The 19,002-nt window shown below is 37.4% G+C and overlaps 2 protein-coding genes across 2 annotated transcripts in view; both read right to left on the minus strand.

Moving 5' to 3' along the window:
* The window catches only part of LOC132559223 (trehalase-like), a 36,098-nt gene extending 23,461 nt beyond the window's left edge, over positions 1-12,637 (minus strand). Inside the window, exon 1 of the mRNA XM_060223842.1 lies at positions 12,546-12,637. Coding sequence (XP_060079825.1) covers positions 12,546-12,637 — 92 coding nt within the window. The remainder of the gene's footprint in view (positions 1-12,545) is intronic.
* Positions 6,313-7,409, minus strand: LOC132559234 (uncharacterized). The gene has a single exon (XM_060223851.1). The coding sequence runs from the start codon at positions 7,407-7,409 to the stop codon at positions 6,621-6,623; it is 789 nt and encodes a 262-aa protein (XP_060079834.1). The 3' UTR covers positions 6,313-6,620.
* Positions 12,638-19,002: the final 6,365 nt, after the last annotated feature.

Below are 19,002 nucleotides of genomic sequence, written 5' to 3' on the forward strand. Positions count from 1 at the left end.
ATATCACACAACGTAACCATCAGACATACTAACAAACATCACACATCTAACTTTATATCACACAACGTAACCATCAGGCATACTAACAAACATCCCACACATCTAACTTTATATCACACAACGTAACCATCAGACACACTAACAAACATCCCACACATCTAAATTAAAATCACACAACGTAACCATCAGACATACTAACAAACATCCCACACATCTAACTTTATATCACACAGCGTAACCATCAGACATACTAACAAACATCCCACACATCTAACTTTATATCACACAACGTAACCATCAGACATACTAACATCCCACACATCTAACTTTATATCACACAACGTAACCATCAGACATACTAACAAACATCCCACATCTAACTTTATATCACGCAGCGTAACCATCAGACATACTAACAAACATCCCACACATCTAACTTTATATCACACAACGTAACCATCAGACACACTAACATCCCACACATCTAACTTTATATCACACAACGTAACCATCAGACATACTAACATCCCACACATCTAACTTTATATCACACAACGTAACCATCAGACATACTAACATCCCACACATCTAACTTTATATCACACAACGTAACCATCAGACATACTAACAAACATCACACATCTAACTTTATATCACACAACGTAACCATCAGGCATACTAACAAACATCCCACACATCTAACTTTATATCACACAACGTAACCATCAGACATACTAACAAACATCCCACACATCTAACTTTATATCACACAACGTAACAATCAGACGTACTAACATCCCACACATCTAACTTTATATCACACAGCGTAACCATCAGACATACTAACAAACATCCCACACATCTAACTTTATATCACACAGCGTAACCATCAGACATACTAACATCCCACACATCTAACTTTATATCACACAGCGTAACCATCAGACATACTAACAAACATCCCACACATCTAACTTTATATCACACAGCGTAACCATCAGACATACTAACAAACATCCCACACATCTAACTTTATATCACACAACGTAACAATCAGACGTACTAACATCCCACACATCTAACTTTATATCACACAGCGTAACCATCAGACATACTAACAAACATCCCACACATCTAACTTTATATCACACAGCGTAACCATCAGACATACTAACAAACATCCCACACATCTAACTTTATATCACACAGCGTAACCATCAGACATACTAACAAACATCCCACACATCTAACTTTATATCACACAGCGTAACCATCAGACATACTAACAAACATCCCACACATCTAACTTTATATCACACAACGTAACCGTCAGACATAGTAACAAACATCCCACACATTTTTTTTTTTATAATTTTTTATTTTTCAAAGATTTTTCAAAACATAAATGTTTCACTTGCAGCCTTTCAAAGCCACACATGCCCTCACACACCAATACACAGACACGCCATACAATTTAAGGGCCTAACATCATTTTCACTCTAAATTGTACATAACATATCATTATCATTCGCAAAGAATTACATGTATCAAACAAGCACCAATCCTCATCATCATCATCAAACATCAATCATCATAATCATCATCATCAAACATCCAGACTATTAACCAACAGAAAATATAGGTGGCTACGGAATTTGGCAGCCCATACCTTCTATGGGATGAGTACACACACACACACTCACACACCCTCTCTCACACGTATATACACACACATCCTCACAAGATCATACACACATTACATATGACAGATGGGAAAGGGTGAGGCGGAGGGGAAGGAAAGAAGGGGCAATGGATTGAAGAGGGAGAAGAGAGAAAGAAACAAGCTGGAGGGCTTTATCAGATACTGTCTATTTTAACATTTACAGTTAATATATAGGTCAAAATGAGGAAAATGAAATAATGGTTGAAATTGTGGTGATGTCAAGGTCAATGGAGAAAGTAGCTCAAGATATAATTTATAAGTCCAAAACAGGTTTCCATTTTTTCCAGTTGTTTTCAAAATTCCTTTTTATGTGACAATTTTTAGAGGAAACAATATATTTTTGTACTCGGAAGTGATCTTTTATTGTATTTATGAGACCATTTAAACTTAGAGTTTTGTGCAGACATCTTGTCTTGTATATATATTGTTTAATAATAATCAAAATTTCATTATCTACTACATTAGCCGTAGGAGAAAGAATACCAAAGAGATAAGTTTCTTTGTTCATCCAAAATGGAATAAAGAAAAGGTTGATTAACGATTCAAATCTCTCTAACAGTGTCTGCACCTCGACACACTCCCACAAACAGTGTATAATTGTCTCCCTTTCCATATTACACAAATTACACAAAGGACTAGGACTTAAATTAATTTTGAAAAGAAAAGAATTTGTGACCAATATACGATGAATAATTCTTGCTTGGAACCACTGAAGTTTTGAGTTTTTAGTGATAGTAAATGGGATTCTTAGAATATTTTTCCTCTTCTGTTCATCAAAATCAAACTCTATCCCCCATTTTTGAATTCCAGTTGGTATTGGTGGTCGTTTAATTAAACAAATATAAAAATCCTTTGAACCTTTTTTACTTTTGAAAAATATTTCATAAAAAAGTGGTATGAAAGGTTGTTGAATCTGTACAACCTGAAGTGTATTCTTCCGTAGAAATTTCTTCATAGATGTAATTAGACCAAAGTACTGCAGATAGTTGGCGTTGATTGTTGGGAAAAGATTACCAAACTCATTAAAAGAATAAAATGTCATGTCTTCATAATTCTTTACAAGGTCATTTATGGTATGTATACCTGCATTAAACCATCTTGGATAAAAAACACATTTATTCCCCACCTGAATGTCTTTATTATACCACAAAGGACTTTTTAAGACAGATGTGATATAACATTGTCTAAAAAGTTCCGAGTTAGTAAGTTTAATCATACTTTTAAATACATCTTTCCAGAATGGATTTCTACAATTTATGCAACAAGAATTAACATATTCTATCCCACAATTTAACATTTTTTTCTCATCTATAATAGAATTCAATAATATTTTCCATTTCCCTGATGAGTGAAATATTCTTCTGATCCAGCCAAGTTTGAGAGAATCTATGAAAGCTACAATATCTATCATTTTTAATCCCCCGTCTATGTAGTTCTGAATGACCACGTCTTTTTTTATCTTGTGTTGTTTGCCATTCCAGAGGAAATCAAATAAAATAGAGCTCAATTTACCAAGAAAACTGTTGGAAGGATTTGGTAGGGTAATAAATAAATAATTGAACTGGGAAATTAATAAAGATTTTATTATACTGATTCTACCTAAAGGAGTAAGCCTTCGTCTTTCCCACACATTAATAAGAGCCTTTAATTTAACAAGTTTCTTATCGTAATTCATTCCAGGAATTTCACTAAGGTTAACACAAAAATCAATTCCCAAAAAAGTAAACTTATTCTTACCCCAAATTAGATTTAACTCTGGAAGAAAAGCTTCCTCACTATATTTCTTACTTCCTATCCAAATAACCTGTGTCTTACTGGTGTTGATATTTAACCCTGATATCTTAGCAAAAGTATTCAGCTCATTAATAGATTCTTTTAGTGATTTTTCAGTTCCATCCAGAATCAGACCTGTATCATCAGCATATTGCACATTTAAAATAGACACATTATTAATTTGTATACCCTGGATATTTTCATTATTTCTAATTCTTGCAGCTAGAACTTCAACACTTAGTATAAAAATATATGGGGCAACTGGGTCGCCTTGACGACAACCACGCTGAATGTTAATTGGTCTAGAAATGTTACCCCCCTGATTAACCACTGAATAAACATTAGTATGCAGAATTTTTACCCACTTCCTAATATCCACTCCAAAGTTAAAGTAACGAAGAACATTATCAATAAAATCCCAAGAAACTGAGTCAAAAGCTTTTTCAAAGTCGACCATTAGTAACATTCCTGGAATATTCAAATCTTCTGCATAACGCATTACATCATAAATAGTACGGATGTTTTCCCCAATATAACGCCCAGATAAGAATCCCGTCTGATCTTCATGAATAAGTTTTCCTAAAACTGATTTTAACCTATATGAAATTACTCCAGATGCTATTTTATATGTAATGTTCAAGAGAGAGATTGGTCTCCAATTTTTTAAAAAATGACGGGGCTTATCTCCCTTAGGTAAGCAAGTTATAACACCTTGTCTCTGAGTAATTGAGAGAAGGCCCACTGAAAAACTATAATTAATCGAACGAATCACAAAAATACCTATGAAATTCCAAAAAGTTTTAAAAAATTCTGAAGTAAAGCCATCTGAACCCGGACTCTTATTGTTTTTCATATCTTTCAATACCTTTCCTGCCTCCTCAAATGTTATAATACCTTCTAAATTATTGGACTCAGCATCAGTTAACTTAGGGACACTGCAGTCATGGAGATGATGATCCAAATCAATTGGGGTAACTTCTTTATGTTTGTATAAGTTTTCGTAAAATAGTTTAACTTCTTTTAAAATATCATCTTGATTGGTAATTATGTCCCCATTATCTTTCTGAATTTTTGGAATAATTTTAGAAGTAAAGTTTCTGTTTTCAAGATTTAAAAAATACGAAGTTGGTTTCTCCCCTTCCTCCACCCATTTGGCCCTTGACCTAATAATACTGCCCTTTATTTTTTTTGACCGTATTGCTTCAAGTTCTCTTTTTTTAACATCTAATTCTTCCTGGTCAGTGTCTATATTAGCTTCCATAATTTCGATAGATTTCTTTAGGTTTTCTTCTTCAAGGTTCTGTTGTTTCTTTCTATGAGATGCATATGATATTGACTTGCCTCTTATTTCCATTAACAATGTCTCCAAAAACAATTGATCATTAATTAAGAATTGAATTTCTGTATTAGGTAAAAGCGAAACAGAGTTAAGATTATATACAGGTAGGCAATATTGTAATTTTATGTCATCTATACATTTTTTAACCATGTCTAAATAATCTAGTTCAAATAATAATGAGTTATTAAACTTCCAGAGACCTCTTCCTCTTTTAAATTCATTTAATTTTAACGCTATTACTGTAGCCGAATGGTCAGATCTATAACTTGGTTCTATGAAAGATTTTCTTGTACTGGATAATAAACTGTCTGAAGTGAGAAAAAAGTCTAGTCTGGCCTGCTTAATAGGATTTTTTCTTCGCCAAGTATATCTCTTAATATCTGGATGAAGTTCTCTAAAAATGTCTATAAGATTGTATGTCTCACTGATTTCTAACACCTTCTCCCTAGCAGATGCATTGTTGATGTTTCTTTATGAGTTATCATAATCAAGCTCAGGGTTAATCACGAGGTTAAAATCGCCACAGACTATTATATTTTCATTTCCAAAGCTGTCAATAGTTTCCGAAATCTGAGTATAAAAAATTGGATTATCCTGATTAGGCCCATAAATGGTTATAAGTGTCAATCTACTACCCTCAATATCAATATCAATCCCTAAAAAATTTCCATCTAAATCACGTTTTTCTCTATAAACTTTACTTTCAAAATTATTATTGAGTAAGATTGCTACACCACGAGAATTTGATGAGAAAGAACTGAAAAAACTGTGATACCCCCATTCATTTCTAATTAAATTTTCTTGTTCTGTTGAAAAATGAGTGTCTTGTAAACAGTAGATGTGGTATTTCTTGTCTCTTAAGTATGAGAAAACATCCTTCCTCTTAATTTTATCACCAAGACCCTGACAGTTCACCGAGAGTACACAGATATCATCCATAACTGAGAAATTGAATGAATGCGTAAGAGCAGCCTTCCAGCTGGGAAATAGGAAACAAGACAAAGGGAGAAGAAATGGGGATAAGGGGGGAAAGGTTGTGATAAAAGCATCTTACAAGGTCAAGAAAGGAGCTACACCACCACTCAACACTTACACACAACCTATTGGCCGTGAAAACTTCGGACAATCAGACAATTTGTGCCGCTATACCGGAAATGACAAACAGGAAGTGTTGATACTAATGCACGGAGAATGAACCGGCCCGCGGAACTGTCCGGAATAGACCGGGGGACCTCCCGAGACCACCCGGACCGGAAGTATATATAAAACAACTACACGTTCACCAATTATATTATAGCATACATGCATTTCTGTAAGTTATATATAATATCCCATATAATACCTGGCTACTCAATATAGGTTATTAGCAAGATATTATGGACTACCACGGACTTAAATACTACTACTACCTACGACATCCTCAAAATATAGCATATACATACCATTTATTTTCGGAGCTTAAAAAATCTTTCTTAAATTACGACAGTTACAAATATATTATTTATAACAAGCTATATGCTCACTTTGAATGACGTTACATGTGTATATCTCATTATCATACTTTAAAATCTAAAGTCACAAAAAATACTACGTAGTTATTCTTACCTTTTACAAATGGAATTTCAGTAATGATATATATCCTTTTCACACAGAAGAATTGATCACACAACACACATATACATGTACACCACAGAAAAAAGCACATTAGTATACAACACAAAGGTGATCGGTTGCCAGACACACTGGCATTAAGTCATTTACCGATCACTGTGCACTGTCCAACTTCTATCTCCTTGATACAAAATTAGCATCGTTCATCAAGTAACTTTCTTCCAAGGGTGTATCGTGTAAAAGTCTGCGCTTCTTGCCATTAGTCAAAATCACATATATTTTCCCGTCTGTGCTATACGAATTTTTGACACAGTTCATACGGAACGCTTCCTTCAGTCTCTGTTGATTTAAGGAAGTAAGGTCTTCATAGATAACAAACTTGGAACCTTTCAGGATCTTGCGGGCGCGGATAATTTCATGCTTCTTTCTCCGGTGCGTGAACTTTACTATCACATTCCTAGGATTTGTACCATTGTACTTTCCCAATCTATGTGCGATGTCAATGTCCCTCTCCTGAAGTGGTACTTTCAAGGTGTCACGTACAAATCCCACGATCGTTTGGACACAGTCCTCTACCGATTCCCTCACTCCCGGGTCTGGAAGTCCAACGATTCTAACAGAATTCTTCCGGCCTTGTTGTTCCAGGTCGTTATACTTTCCCGCCATCTCACTCTGTCGATCTTGACTGGTCAATAACTCGTTCTCTAGCTCAGAAATTGTCACTTTCAAGTTGTTATTTTCAGTTTCCAGGGTGTTTACCCTCTCCTCCAGAGCTTCAATACGTTCTGCGTGTTCTAGCTGAATGTCCAAACGGAGTTTCTCTAACTTTTTATCCAACACATCCTCAGTAATAAGATTCCTGAGGATCTCATATATCTCGTCTAGTCGATCGTCTGTGGATTTAGTACCAATACCACTGGTCCTGCTGCTGGGAGCTCGATCTCGCAGGGTCTTGGGAGGCATGATAAACAATATCCAGTAAACAAAAAACTAAGCTCCAGAATATATAGGCTGTAGATAGTCCATCTATAGGTGTACACATACACGGCCAGGTATACGTAAGTGGTGAGTAGTGGTCAGTGACTAGACTCAGTCCATGTTCTCAAAAGTTCCTGCTCCAAAAGTATATTTTCCGAAGAAAATATCACAGACCGATATATCAGTCAACTAGTTAAGCATATTAACTAGATGTTGACAGAAAATTAAGTTCCAATATATCGTGCAAACATACAAAAAGATAATTTTTCACCGGAGCTCCAGAACAACCGACCGACTAGGTCCTGGTGACCCTTGACCAGGCATCCCACACATCTAACTTTATATCACACAACGTAACCATCAGACATACTAACAAACATCCCACATCTAAATTTATATCACACAGCGTAACCATCAGACATACTAACAAACATCCCACACATCTAACTTTATATCACACAACGTAACCATCAGACATACTAACATCCCACACATCTAACTTTATATCACACAACGTAACCATCAGACATACTAACATCCCACACATCTAACTTTATATCACACATCGTAACCATCAGACATACTAACAAACATCGCACACATCTAACTTTATATCACACAACGTAACCATCAGACACACTAACATCCGACAAATCTAACTTTATATCACACAAAGTAACCATCAGACACACTAACAAACATCCCACACATCTAACTTTATATCACACAACGTAACCATCAGACATACTAACAAACATCCCACATCTAAATTTATATCACACAGCGTAACCATCAGACATACTAACAAACATCCCACACATCTAACTTTATATCACACAACGTAACCATCAGACATACTAACATCCCACACATCTAACTTTATATCACACAACGTAACCATCAGACATACTAACATCCCACACATCTAACTTTATATCACACATCGTAACCATCAGACATACTAACAAACATCCCACACATCTAACTTTATATCACACAACGTAACCATCAGACACACTAACATCCGACAAATCTAACTTTATATCACACAAAGTAACCATCAGACACACTAACAAACATCCCACACATCTAACTTTATATCACACAACGTAACCATCAGACACACTAACATCCGACAAATCTAACTTTATATCACACAACGTAACCATCAGACATACTAACAAACATCCCACACATCTAACTTTATATCACACAACGTAACCATCAGACATACTAACAAACATCCCACACATCTAACTTTATATCACACAACGTAACCATCAGACATACTAACATCCCCCACATCTAACTTTATATCACACAATGTAACCATCAGACATACTAACATCCCACACATCTAACTTTATATCACACAACGTAACCATCAGACATACTAACATCCCACACATCTAACTTTATATCACACAACGTAACCATCAGACATACTAACATCCCACACATCTAACTTTATATCACACAACGTAACCATCAGACATACTAACATCCCACACATCTAACTTTATATCACACAACGTAACCATCAGACATAGTAACAAACATCCCACACATCTAACTTTATATCACACAACGTAACCATCAGACATACTAACATCCCACACATCTAACTTTATATCACACAACGTAACCATCAGACATACTAACATCCCACACATCTAACTTTATATCACACAACGTAACCATCAGACATACTAACATCCCACACATCTAACTTTATATCACACAACGTAACCATCAGACATACTAACAAACATCCCACATCTAACATTATATCACACAACGTAACCATCAGACATACAAACAAAAATCACACACATCTAACTTTATATCACACAACGTAACCATCAGACATACTAACAAACATCCCACACATCTAACTTTATATCACACAGTGTAACCATCAGACCTACTAACAAACATCCCACACATCTAACTTTATATCACACAACGTAACCATCAGACATACTAACATCCCACACATCTAACTTTATATCACACAACGTAACCATCAGACATACTAACAAACATCCCACACATCTAACTTTATATCACACAACGTAACCATCAGACACACTAACATCCCACACATCTAACTTTATATCACACAACGTAACCATCAGACATACTAACATCCCACACATCTAACTTTATATCACACAACGTAACCATCAGACACACTAACATCCCCCACATCTAACTTTATATCACACAACGTAACCATCAGACATACTAACATCCCACACATCTAACTTTATATCACACAACGTAACCATCAGACATACTAACATCCCACACATCTAACTTTATATCACACAACGTAACCATCAGACATACTTACATCCCACACATCTAACTTTATATCACACAACGTAACCATCAGACATACTAACAAACATCCCACACATCTAACTTTATATCACACAACGTAACCATCAGACATAGTAACAGACATCCCACACATCTAACTTTATATCACACAACGTAACCATCAGACACACTAACATCCCACACATCTAACTTTATATCACACAACGTAACCATCAGACATACTAACATCCCACACATCTAACTTTATATCACACAACGTAACCATCAGACATACTTACATCCCACACATCTAACTTTATATCACACAGTGTAACCATCAGACCTACTAACAAACATCCCACACATCTAACTTTATATCACACAACGTAACCATCAGACATACTAACATCCCACACATCTAACTTTATATCACACAACGTAACCATCAGACATACTAACAAACATCCCACACATCTAACTTTATATCACACAACGTAACCATCAGACACACTAACATCCCACACATCTAACTTTATATCACACAACGTAACCATCAGACATACTAACATCCCACACATCTAACTTTATATCACACAACGTAACCATCAGACACACTAACATCCCCCACATCTAACTTTATATCACACAACGTAACCATCAGACATACTAACATCCCACACATCTAACTTTATATCACACAACGTAACCATCAGACATACTAACATCCCACACATCTAACTTTATATCACACAACGTAACCATCAGACATACTTACATCCCACACATCTAACTTTATATCACACAACGTAACCATCAGACATACTAACAAACATCCCACACATCTAACTTTATATCACACAACGTAACCATCAGACATAGTAACAAACATCCCACACATCTAACTTTATATCACACAACGTAACCATCAGACACACTAACATCCCACACATCTAACTTTATATCACACAACGTAACCATCAGACATACTAACATCCCACACATCTAACTTTATATCACACAACGTAACCATCAGACATACTAACATCCCACACATCTAACTTTATATCACACAACGTAACCATCAGACATACTTACATCCCACACATCTAACTTTATTTCACACAACGTAACCATCAGACATACTAACAAACATCCCAAACATCTAACTTTATATCACACAACGTAACCATCAGACATAGTAACAAACATCCCACACATCTAACTTTATATCACACAACGTAACCATCAGACATACTAACATTCCACACATCTAACTTTATATCACACAGTGTAACCATCAGACATACTAACAAACATCCCACACATCTAACTTTATATCACACAACGTAACCATCAGGCATACTAACAAACATCCCACACATCTAACTTTATATAATACAACGTAACCATCAGACATACTAACAAACATCACACATCTAACTTTATATCACACAACGTAACCATCAGACATACTAACAAACATCCCACACATCTAACTTTCTACACACAACGTAACCATCAGACATACTAACAAACATCCCACACATCTAACTTTATATCACACAACGTAACCATCAGACATACTAACATCCCGCACATCTAACTTTATATCACACAACGTAACCATCAGACATACTAACATCCCACACATCTAACTTTATATCACACAACGTAACCTTCAGACACACTAACATCCCACACATCTAACTTTATATCACACAACGTAACCATCAGACACACTAACATCCCACACATCTAACTTTATATCACACAACGTAACCATCAGACACACTAACATCCCACACATCTAACTTTATATCACACAACGTAACCATCAGACACACTAACATCCCACACATCTAACTTTATATCACACAGTGTAGCCATCAGACATACTTAATGTGTATAGGACGAAGTAAATTTTCTGATATACTCAGTATTATCTCCACAGGCGTCACATCCCTCTGAGCCTAGGGAAGGAGAAATGTTGGTCACACGACTGTCTGTTTAGAGCTAGCAGTCCGAAACACTCCTGAATACCAGTAAATTCACGAAGTACAAGCTTTCACGCGACCCTTACATCACTTATCGTTCACCGTCACGACTAGATAGTGCAGTGAAGCAGACGACAAAAGAATGTCATAAGATACTCGGTCTTTTAAAGCTGTATGTCGTGAACAGAGAAAGCATTCATAAACATACAACACCAAAATAACGACATCCCACCTATTTCTTTGCGAATGTGGTACAGACCTATTACAAGACAAAAGTATGCTCCTTTATCAAAATATAGAAATATAATTACATGTTTTTTTGTTGTTATAGTAACGAAGTTGTCATTAGTCGGAGCTATTTTTTGTTGTTATAGTAACGAAGTTGTCATTAGTCGGGGCTATTTTTTGTTGTTATAGTAACGAAGTTGTCATTAGTCGGAGCTATTTTTTGTTGTTATAGTAACGAAGTTGTCATTAGTCGGGGCTATTTTTTGTTGTTATAGTAACGAAGTTGTCATTAGTCGGGGCTATTTTTTGTTGTTATAGTAACGAAGTTGTCATTAGTCGGGGCTATTTTTTGTTGTTATAGTAACGAAGTTGTCATTAGTCGGGGCTATTTTTTGTTGTTATAGTAACGAAGTTGTCATTAGTCGGGGCTATTTTTTGTTGTTATAGTAACGAAGTTGTCATTAGTCGGGGCTATTTTTTGTTGTTATAGTAACGAAGTTGTCATTAGTCGGGACTAGGTTCCTATATCAAAACATAGAAACATCATAACATGAAATTTATTTCTGATACAGACCTGTCGCATGCCGGAAGTAATCTCCTATATCCGACTACAGGCTGTAGACATATCGTCACGATCAACACAATAGATCTTACACCAGATTCCATTTTAAGTTCCCGGAGATTGTCTGACTCATAAACTATGTTTTAGCTAAAACTATATACTGTTAATTATGATGAAATAAATGACTGCAACAGAGGAAGGGTCCCGTGTCCATCGGACTATACACACCGACACTACTAGGTAAGTATGTAAGTAAACAGAAAAGTGTAGCTTAGTCAGGATCTAGGTCGATTCTATTTCTGGACGAAACTGAACATCTTAAAATGTCTCTAGTTGTAAACAGGACGTAAACCAATAATAAACATCGATAAAAATAATATTCAATCTCATCTCTGTCTGTTCGTATATATAGTTAATAGGTAGTCTCTTCAACAGTCACCAACACAGACTGTCACTCATATAACCAACACAGACTGTCACTCATATAACCAACACAGACTGTCACTCATATAATCAACACAGACTGTCACTCATATAATCAACACAGACTGTCACTCATATAACCAACACAGACTGTCACTCATATAACCAACACAGACTGTCACTCATATAATCAACACAGACTGTCACTCATATAACCAACACAGACTGTCACTCATATAATCAACACAGACTGTCACTCATATAACCAACACAGACTGTCACTCATATAACCAACACAGACTGTCACTCATATAACCAACACAGACTGTCTCATATAACCAACACAGACTGTCACTCATATAACCAACACAGACTGTCACTCATATAACCAACACAGACTGTCACTCATATAACCAACACAGACTGTCACTCATATAACCAACACAGACTGTCACTCATATAATCAACACAGACTGTCACTCATATAACCAACACAGACTGTCACTCATATAACCAACACAGACTGTCACTCATATAACCAACACAGACTGTCACTCATATAACCAACACAGACTGTCACTCATATAACCAACACAGACTGTCACTCATATAACCAACACAGACTGTCACTCATATAACTAACACAGACTGTCACTCATATAACCAACACAGACTGTCACTCATATAACCAACACAGACTGTCTCATATAACCAACACAGACTGTCACTCATATAACCAACACAGACTGTCACTCATATAACCAACACAGACTGTCTCATATAACCAACATCTATTCTATGAATTTCTGCAGGACGTCTCTGATTTCTATTCTATGGATTTCTGCAGGACGTCGCTGATCTCTATTCTATGAATTCCTTCAGGACGTCGGTGATCTCTATTCTATGAATTCCTTCAGGACGTCGCTGATCTCTATTCTATGAATTCCTTCAGGACGTCGCTGATCTCTATTCTATGAATTCCTTCAGGACGTCTCTGATCTCTATTCTATGAATTCCTTCAGGACGTCGCTGATCTCTATTCTATGAATTCCTTCAGGACGTCGCTGATCTCTATTCTATGAATTCCTTCAGGACGTCGCTGATCTCTATTCTATGAATTCCTTCAGGACGTCGGTGATCTCTATTCTATGAATTCCTTCAGGACGTCGCTGATCTCTATTCTATGAATTCCTTCAGGACGTCGGTGATCTCTATTCTATGAATTCCTTCAGGACGTCGCTGATCTCTATTCTATGAATTCCTTCAGGACGTCGCTGATCTCTATTCTATGAATTCCTTCAGGACGTCGCTGATCTCTATTCTATGAATTCCTTCAGGACGTCGCTGATCTCTATTCTATGAATTCCTTCAGGACGTCGGTGATATCTATTCTATGAATTTCTTCAGGACGTCGCCGATCTCTATTCTATGAATTCCTTCAGGACGTCGCTGATCTCTATTCTATGAATTCCTTCAGGACGTCGCTGATCTCTATTCTATGAATTCCTTCAGGACGTCGCTGATCTCTATTCTATGAATTCCTTCAGGACGTCGCTGATCTCTATTCTATGAATTCCTTCAGGACGTCGCTGATCTCTATTCTATGAATTCCTTCAGGACGTCTGATCTCTATTCTATGAATTCCTTCAGGACGTCGCTGATCTCTATTCTATGAATTCCTTCAGGACGTCGGTGATCTCTATTCTATGAATTCCTTCAGGACGTCGGTGATCTCTATTCTATGAATTCCTTCAGGACGTCTCTGATCTCTATTCTATGAATTCCTTCAGGACGTCGCTGATCTCTATTCTATGAATTCCTTCAGGACGTCGCTGATCTCTATTCTATGAATTCCTTCAGGACGTCGCTGATCTCTATTCTATGAATTCCTTCAGGACGTCGCTGATCTCTATTCTATGAATTCCTTCAGGACGTCAGGACGTCGCTGATCTCTATTCTATGAATTCCTTCAGGACGTCGCTGATCTCTATTCTATGAATTCCTTCAGGACGTCGCTGATCTCTATTCTATGAATTCCTTCAGGACGTCGCTGATCTCTATTCTATGAATTCCTTCAGGACGTCGCTGATCTCTATTCTATGAATTCCTTCAGGACGTCGCTGATCTCTATTCTATAAATTCCTTCAGGACGTCGCTGATCTCTATTCTATGAATTCCTTCAGGACGTCGCTGATCTCTATTCTATGAATTCCTTCAGGACGTCTCTGATCTCTATTCTATGAATTCCTTCAGGACGTCGCTGATCTCTATTCTATGAATGAATTCCTTCAGGACGTCGCTGATCTCTATTCTATGAATTCCTTCAGGACGTCGCTGATCTCTATTCTATGAATTCCTTCAGGACGTCGCTGATCTCTATTCTATGAATTCCTTCAGGACGTCGCTGATCTCTATTCTATGAATTCCTTCAGGACGTCGCTGATCTCTATTCTATGAATTCCTTCAGGACGTCGCTGATCTCTATTCTATGAATTCCTTCAGGACGTCGCTGATCTCTATTCTATGAATTCCTTCAGGACGTCGCTGATCTCTATTCTATGAATTCCTTCAGGACGTCGCTGATCTCTATTCTATGAATTCCTTCAGGACGTCGCTGATCTCTATTCTATGAATTCCTTCAGGACGTCGCTGATCTCTATTCTATGAATTCCTTCAGGACGTCGCTGATCTCTATTCTATGAATTCCTTCAGGACGTCGGTGATTTCTATTCTATGAATTTCTGCAGGACGTCGCTGATCTCTATTCTATAAATTCCTTCAGGACGTCGCTGATCTCTATTCTATGAATTCCTTCAGGACGTCTCTGATCTCTATTCTATGAATTCCTTCAGGACGTCGCTGATCTCTATTCTATGAATTCCTTCAGGACGTCGCTGATCTCTATTCTATGAATTCCTTCAGGACGTCGCTGATCTCTATTCTATGAATTCCTTCAGGACGTCTGATCTCTATTCTGATCTCTGATCTCTATTCTATGAATTCCTTCAGGACGTCGCTGATCTCTATTCTATGATTCCTTCCGGACGTCTATGATCTCTATTCTATGAATTCCTTCCGGACGTCGCTGATCTCTATTCTATGAATTCCTTCAGGACGTCGCTGATCTCTATTCTATGAATTCCTTCAGGACGTCGCTGATCTCTATTCTATGAATTCCTTCAGGACGTCGCTGATCTCTATTCTATGTCGAATTCCTGATTCTATGTCTCTGATCTCTATTCTATGAATTCCTTCAAGACGTCGCTGATCTCTATTCTATGAATTCCTTCAGGACGTCGCTGATCTCTATTCTATGAATTCCTTCAGGACGTCGCTGATCTCTATTCTATGAATTCCTTCAGGACGTCGCTGATCTCTATTCTATGAATTCCTTCAGGACGTCAGGACGTCGCTGATCTCTATTCTATGAATTCCTTCTATGAATTCCTTCAGGACGTCTGATCTCTATTCTATGAATTCCTTCTCTGATCTCTATTCTATGAATTCCTTCAGGACGTCGCTGATCTCTATTCTATGAATTCCTTCAGGACGTCGCTGATCTCTATTCTATGAATTCCTTCAGGACGTCGCTGATCTCTATTCTATGAATTCCTTCAGGACGTCGCTGATCTCTATTCTATGAATTCCTTCAGGACGTCGCTGATCTCTATTCTATGAATTCCTTCAGGACGTCGCTGATCTGATCTCTATTCTATGAATTCCTCCAGGACGTCGCTGATCTCTATTCTTATGAATTCCTTCAGGACGTCGCTGATCTCTATTCTATGAATTCCTTCAGGACGGACTATGAATTCCTTCAGGACGTCGCTGATCTCTATTCTATGAATTCCTTCAGGACGTCGCTGATCTCTATTCTATGAATTCCTTCAGGACGTCGCTGATCTCTATTCTATGAATTCCTTCAGGACGTCGCTGATCTCTATTCTATGAATTCCTTCAGGACGTCGCTGATCTCTATTCTATGAATTCCTTCAGGACGTCGCTGATCTCTATTCTATGAATTCCTTCAGGACGTCCTGATCTCTATTCTATGAATTCCTTCAGGACGTCTATTCTGATCTCTATTCTATGAATTCCTTCAGGACGTCGCTGATCTCTATTCTATGATCTCTATTCTATGAATTCCTTCAGGACGTCGCTGATCTCTATTCTATGAATTCCTTCAGGACGTCGCTGATCTCTATTCTATGAATTCCTTCAGGACGTCGCTGATCTCTATTCTATGAATTCCTTCAGGACGTCGCTGATCTCTATTCTATGAATTCCTTCAGGACGTCTCTGATCTCTATTCTATGAATTCCTTCAGGACGTCGGTGATCTCTATTCTATGAATTCCTTCAGGACGTCGGTGATTTCTATTCTATGAATTCCTTCAGGACGTCTCTGATCTCTATTCTATGAATTCCTTCAGGACGTCGCTGATCTCTATTCTATGAATTCCTTCAGGACGTCGCTGATCTCTATTCTATGAATTCCTTCAGGACGTCGCTGATCTCTATTCTATGAATTCCTTCAGGACGTCGCTGATCTCTATTCTATGAATTCCTTCAGGACGTCTCTGATATTCTATTCCTTCAGGACGTCGCTGATCTCTATTCTATGAATTCCTTCAGGACGTCTCAGATCTCTATTCTATGAATTCCTTCAGGACGTCGGTGATTTCTATTCTATGAATTCCTTCAGGACGTCTCTGATCTCTATTCTATGAATTCCTTTGGGACGTCTCCGATCTCTATTCTATGAATTCCTTCAGGACGTCGCTGATCTCTATTCTATGAATTCCTTCAGGACGTCGCCGATCTCTATTCTATGAATTCCTTCAGGACGTCGCTGATCTCTATTCTATGAATTCCTTCAGGACGTCGCTGATCTCTATTCTATGAATTCCTTCAGGACGTCGCTGATCTCTATTCTATGAATTCCTTCAGGACGTCGGTGATCTCTATTCTATGAATTCCTTCAGGACGTCGGTGATCTCTATTCTATGAATTCCTTCAGGACGTCGCTGATCTCTATTCTATGAATTCCTTCAGGACGTCGCTGATCTCTATTCTATGAATTCCTTCAGGACGTCTCTGATCTCTATTCTATGAATTCTGATCTCTATTCTATGAATTCCTTCAGGACGTCGCTGATCTCTATTCTATGAATTCCTTCAGGACGTCGCTGATCTCTATTCTATGAATTCCTTCAGGACGTCTGATCTATGAATTCCTTCAGGACGTCGCTGATCTCTATTCTATGAATTCCTTCAGGACGTCGCTGATCTCTATTCTATGAATTCCTTCAGGACGTCGCTGATCTCTATTCTATGAATTCCTTCAGGACGTCGCTGATCTCTATTCTATGAATTCCTTCAGGACGTCGCTGATCTCTATTCTATGAATTCCTTCAGGACGTCTCTGATCTCTATTCTATGAATTCCTTCAGGACGTCGGTGATTTCTATTCTATGAATTCCTTCAGGACGTCGCTGATCTCTATTCTATGAATTCCTTCAGGACGTCGCTGATCTCTATTCTATGAATTCCTTCAGGACGTCGCTGATCTCTATTCTATGAATTCCTTCAGGACGTCGCTGATCTCTATTCTATGAATTCCTTCAGGACGTCTCTGATCTCTATTCTATGAATTCCTTCAGGACGTCTCAGATCTCTATTCTATGAATTCCTTCAGGACGTCGCTGATTCATATTTTATTAATTTCTTCAACATGTCTCTTGATTTTTATTCAATCGGTTTTTTCGGAATGTCACAGATTTTCATTCTACCGATTCCTTCTGACTTAACGCGTTTGATTTTTACTCAGTCAATTTCTCCACACTTTAGTTATATCGATTTCTTCTGAAGTTGATGCAAAAGATTTTTGTTCTATCAATTACTTTAAAACTTCACTGCTTTTTGTTCAATTGATTTTGTTTGAGAGCCACTGATTATTTTCATTCAAACAGAATGCCACTAATTTTTTATCCCATCAATTTCTTTTGAACGTCACAGATTTTTAATCGATCGATTTCTTCAGAACGT

Source organism: Ylistrum balloti, unplaced genomic scaffold (genome assembly GCF_031769215.1).
Source record: "Ylistrum balloti isolate Yb309-2 unplaced genomic scaffold, AGI_CSIRO_Ybal_v1 Utg370878, whole genome shotgun sequence".
Taxonomy (NCBI): domain Eukaryota; kingdom Metazoa; phylum Mollusca; class Bivalvia; order Pectinida; family Pectinidae; genus Ylistrum; species Ylistrum balloti.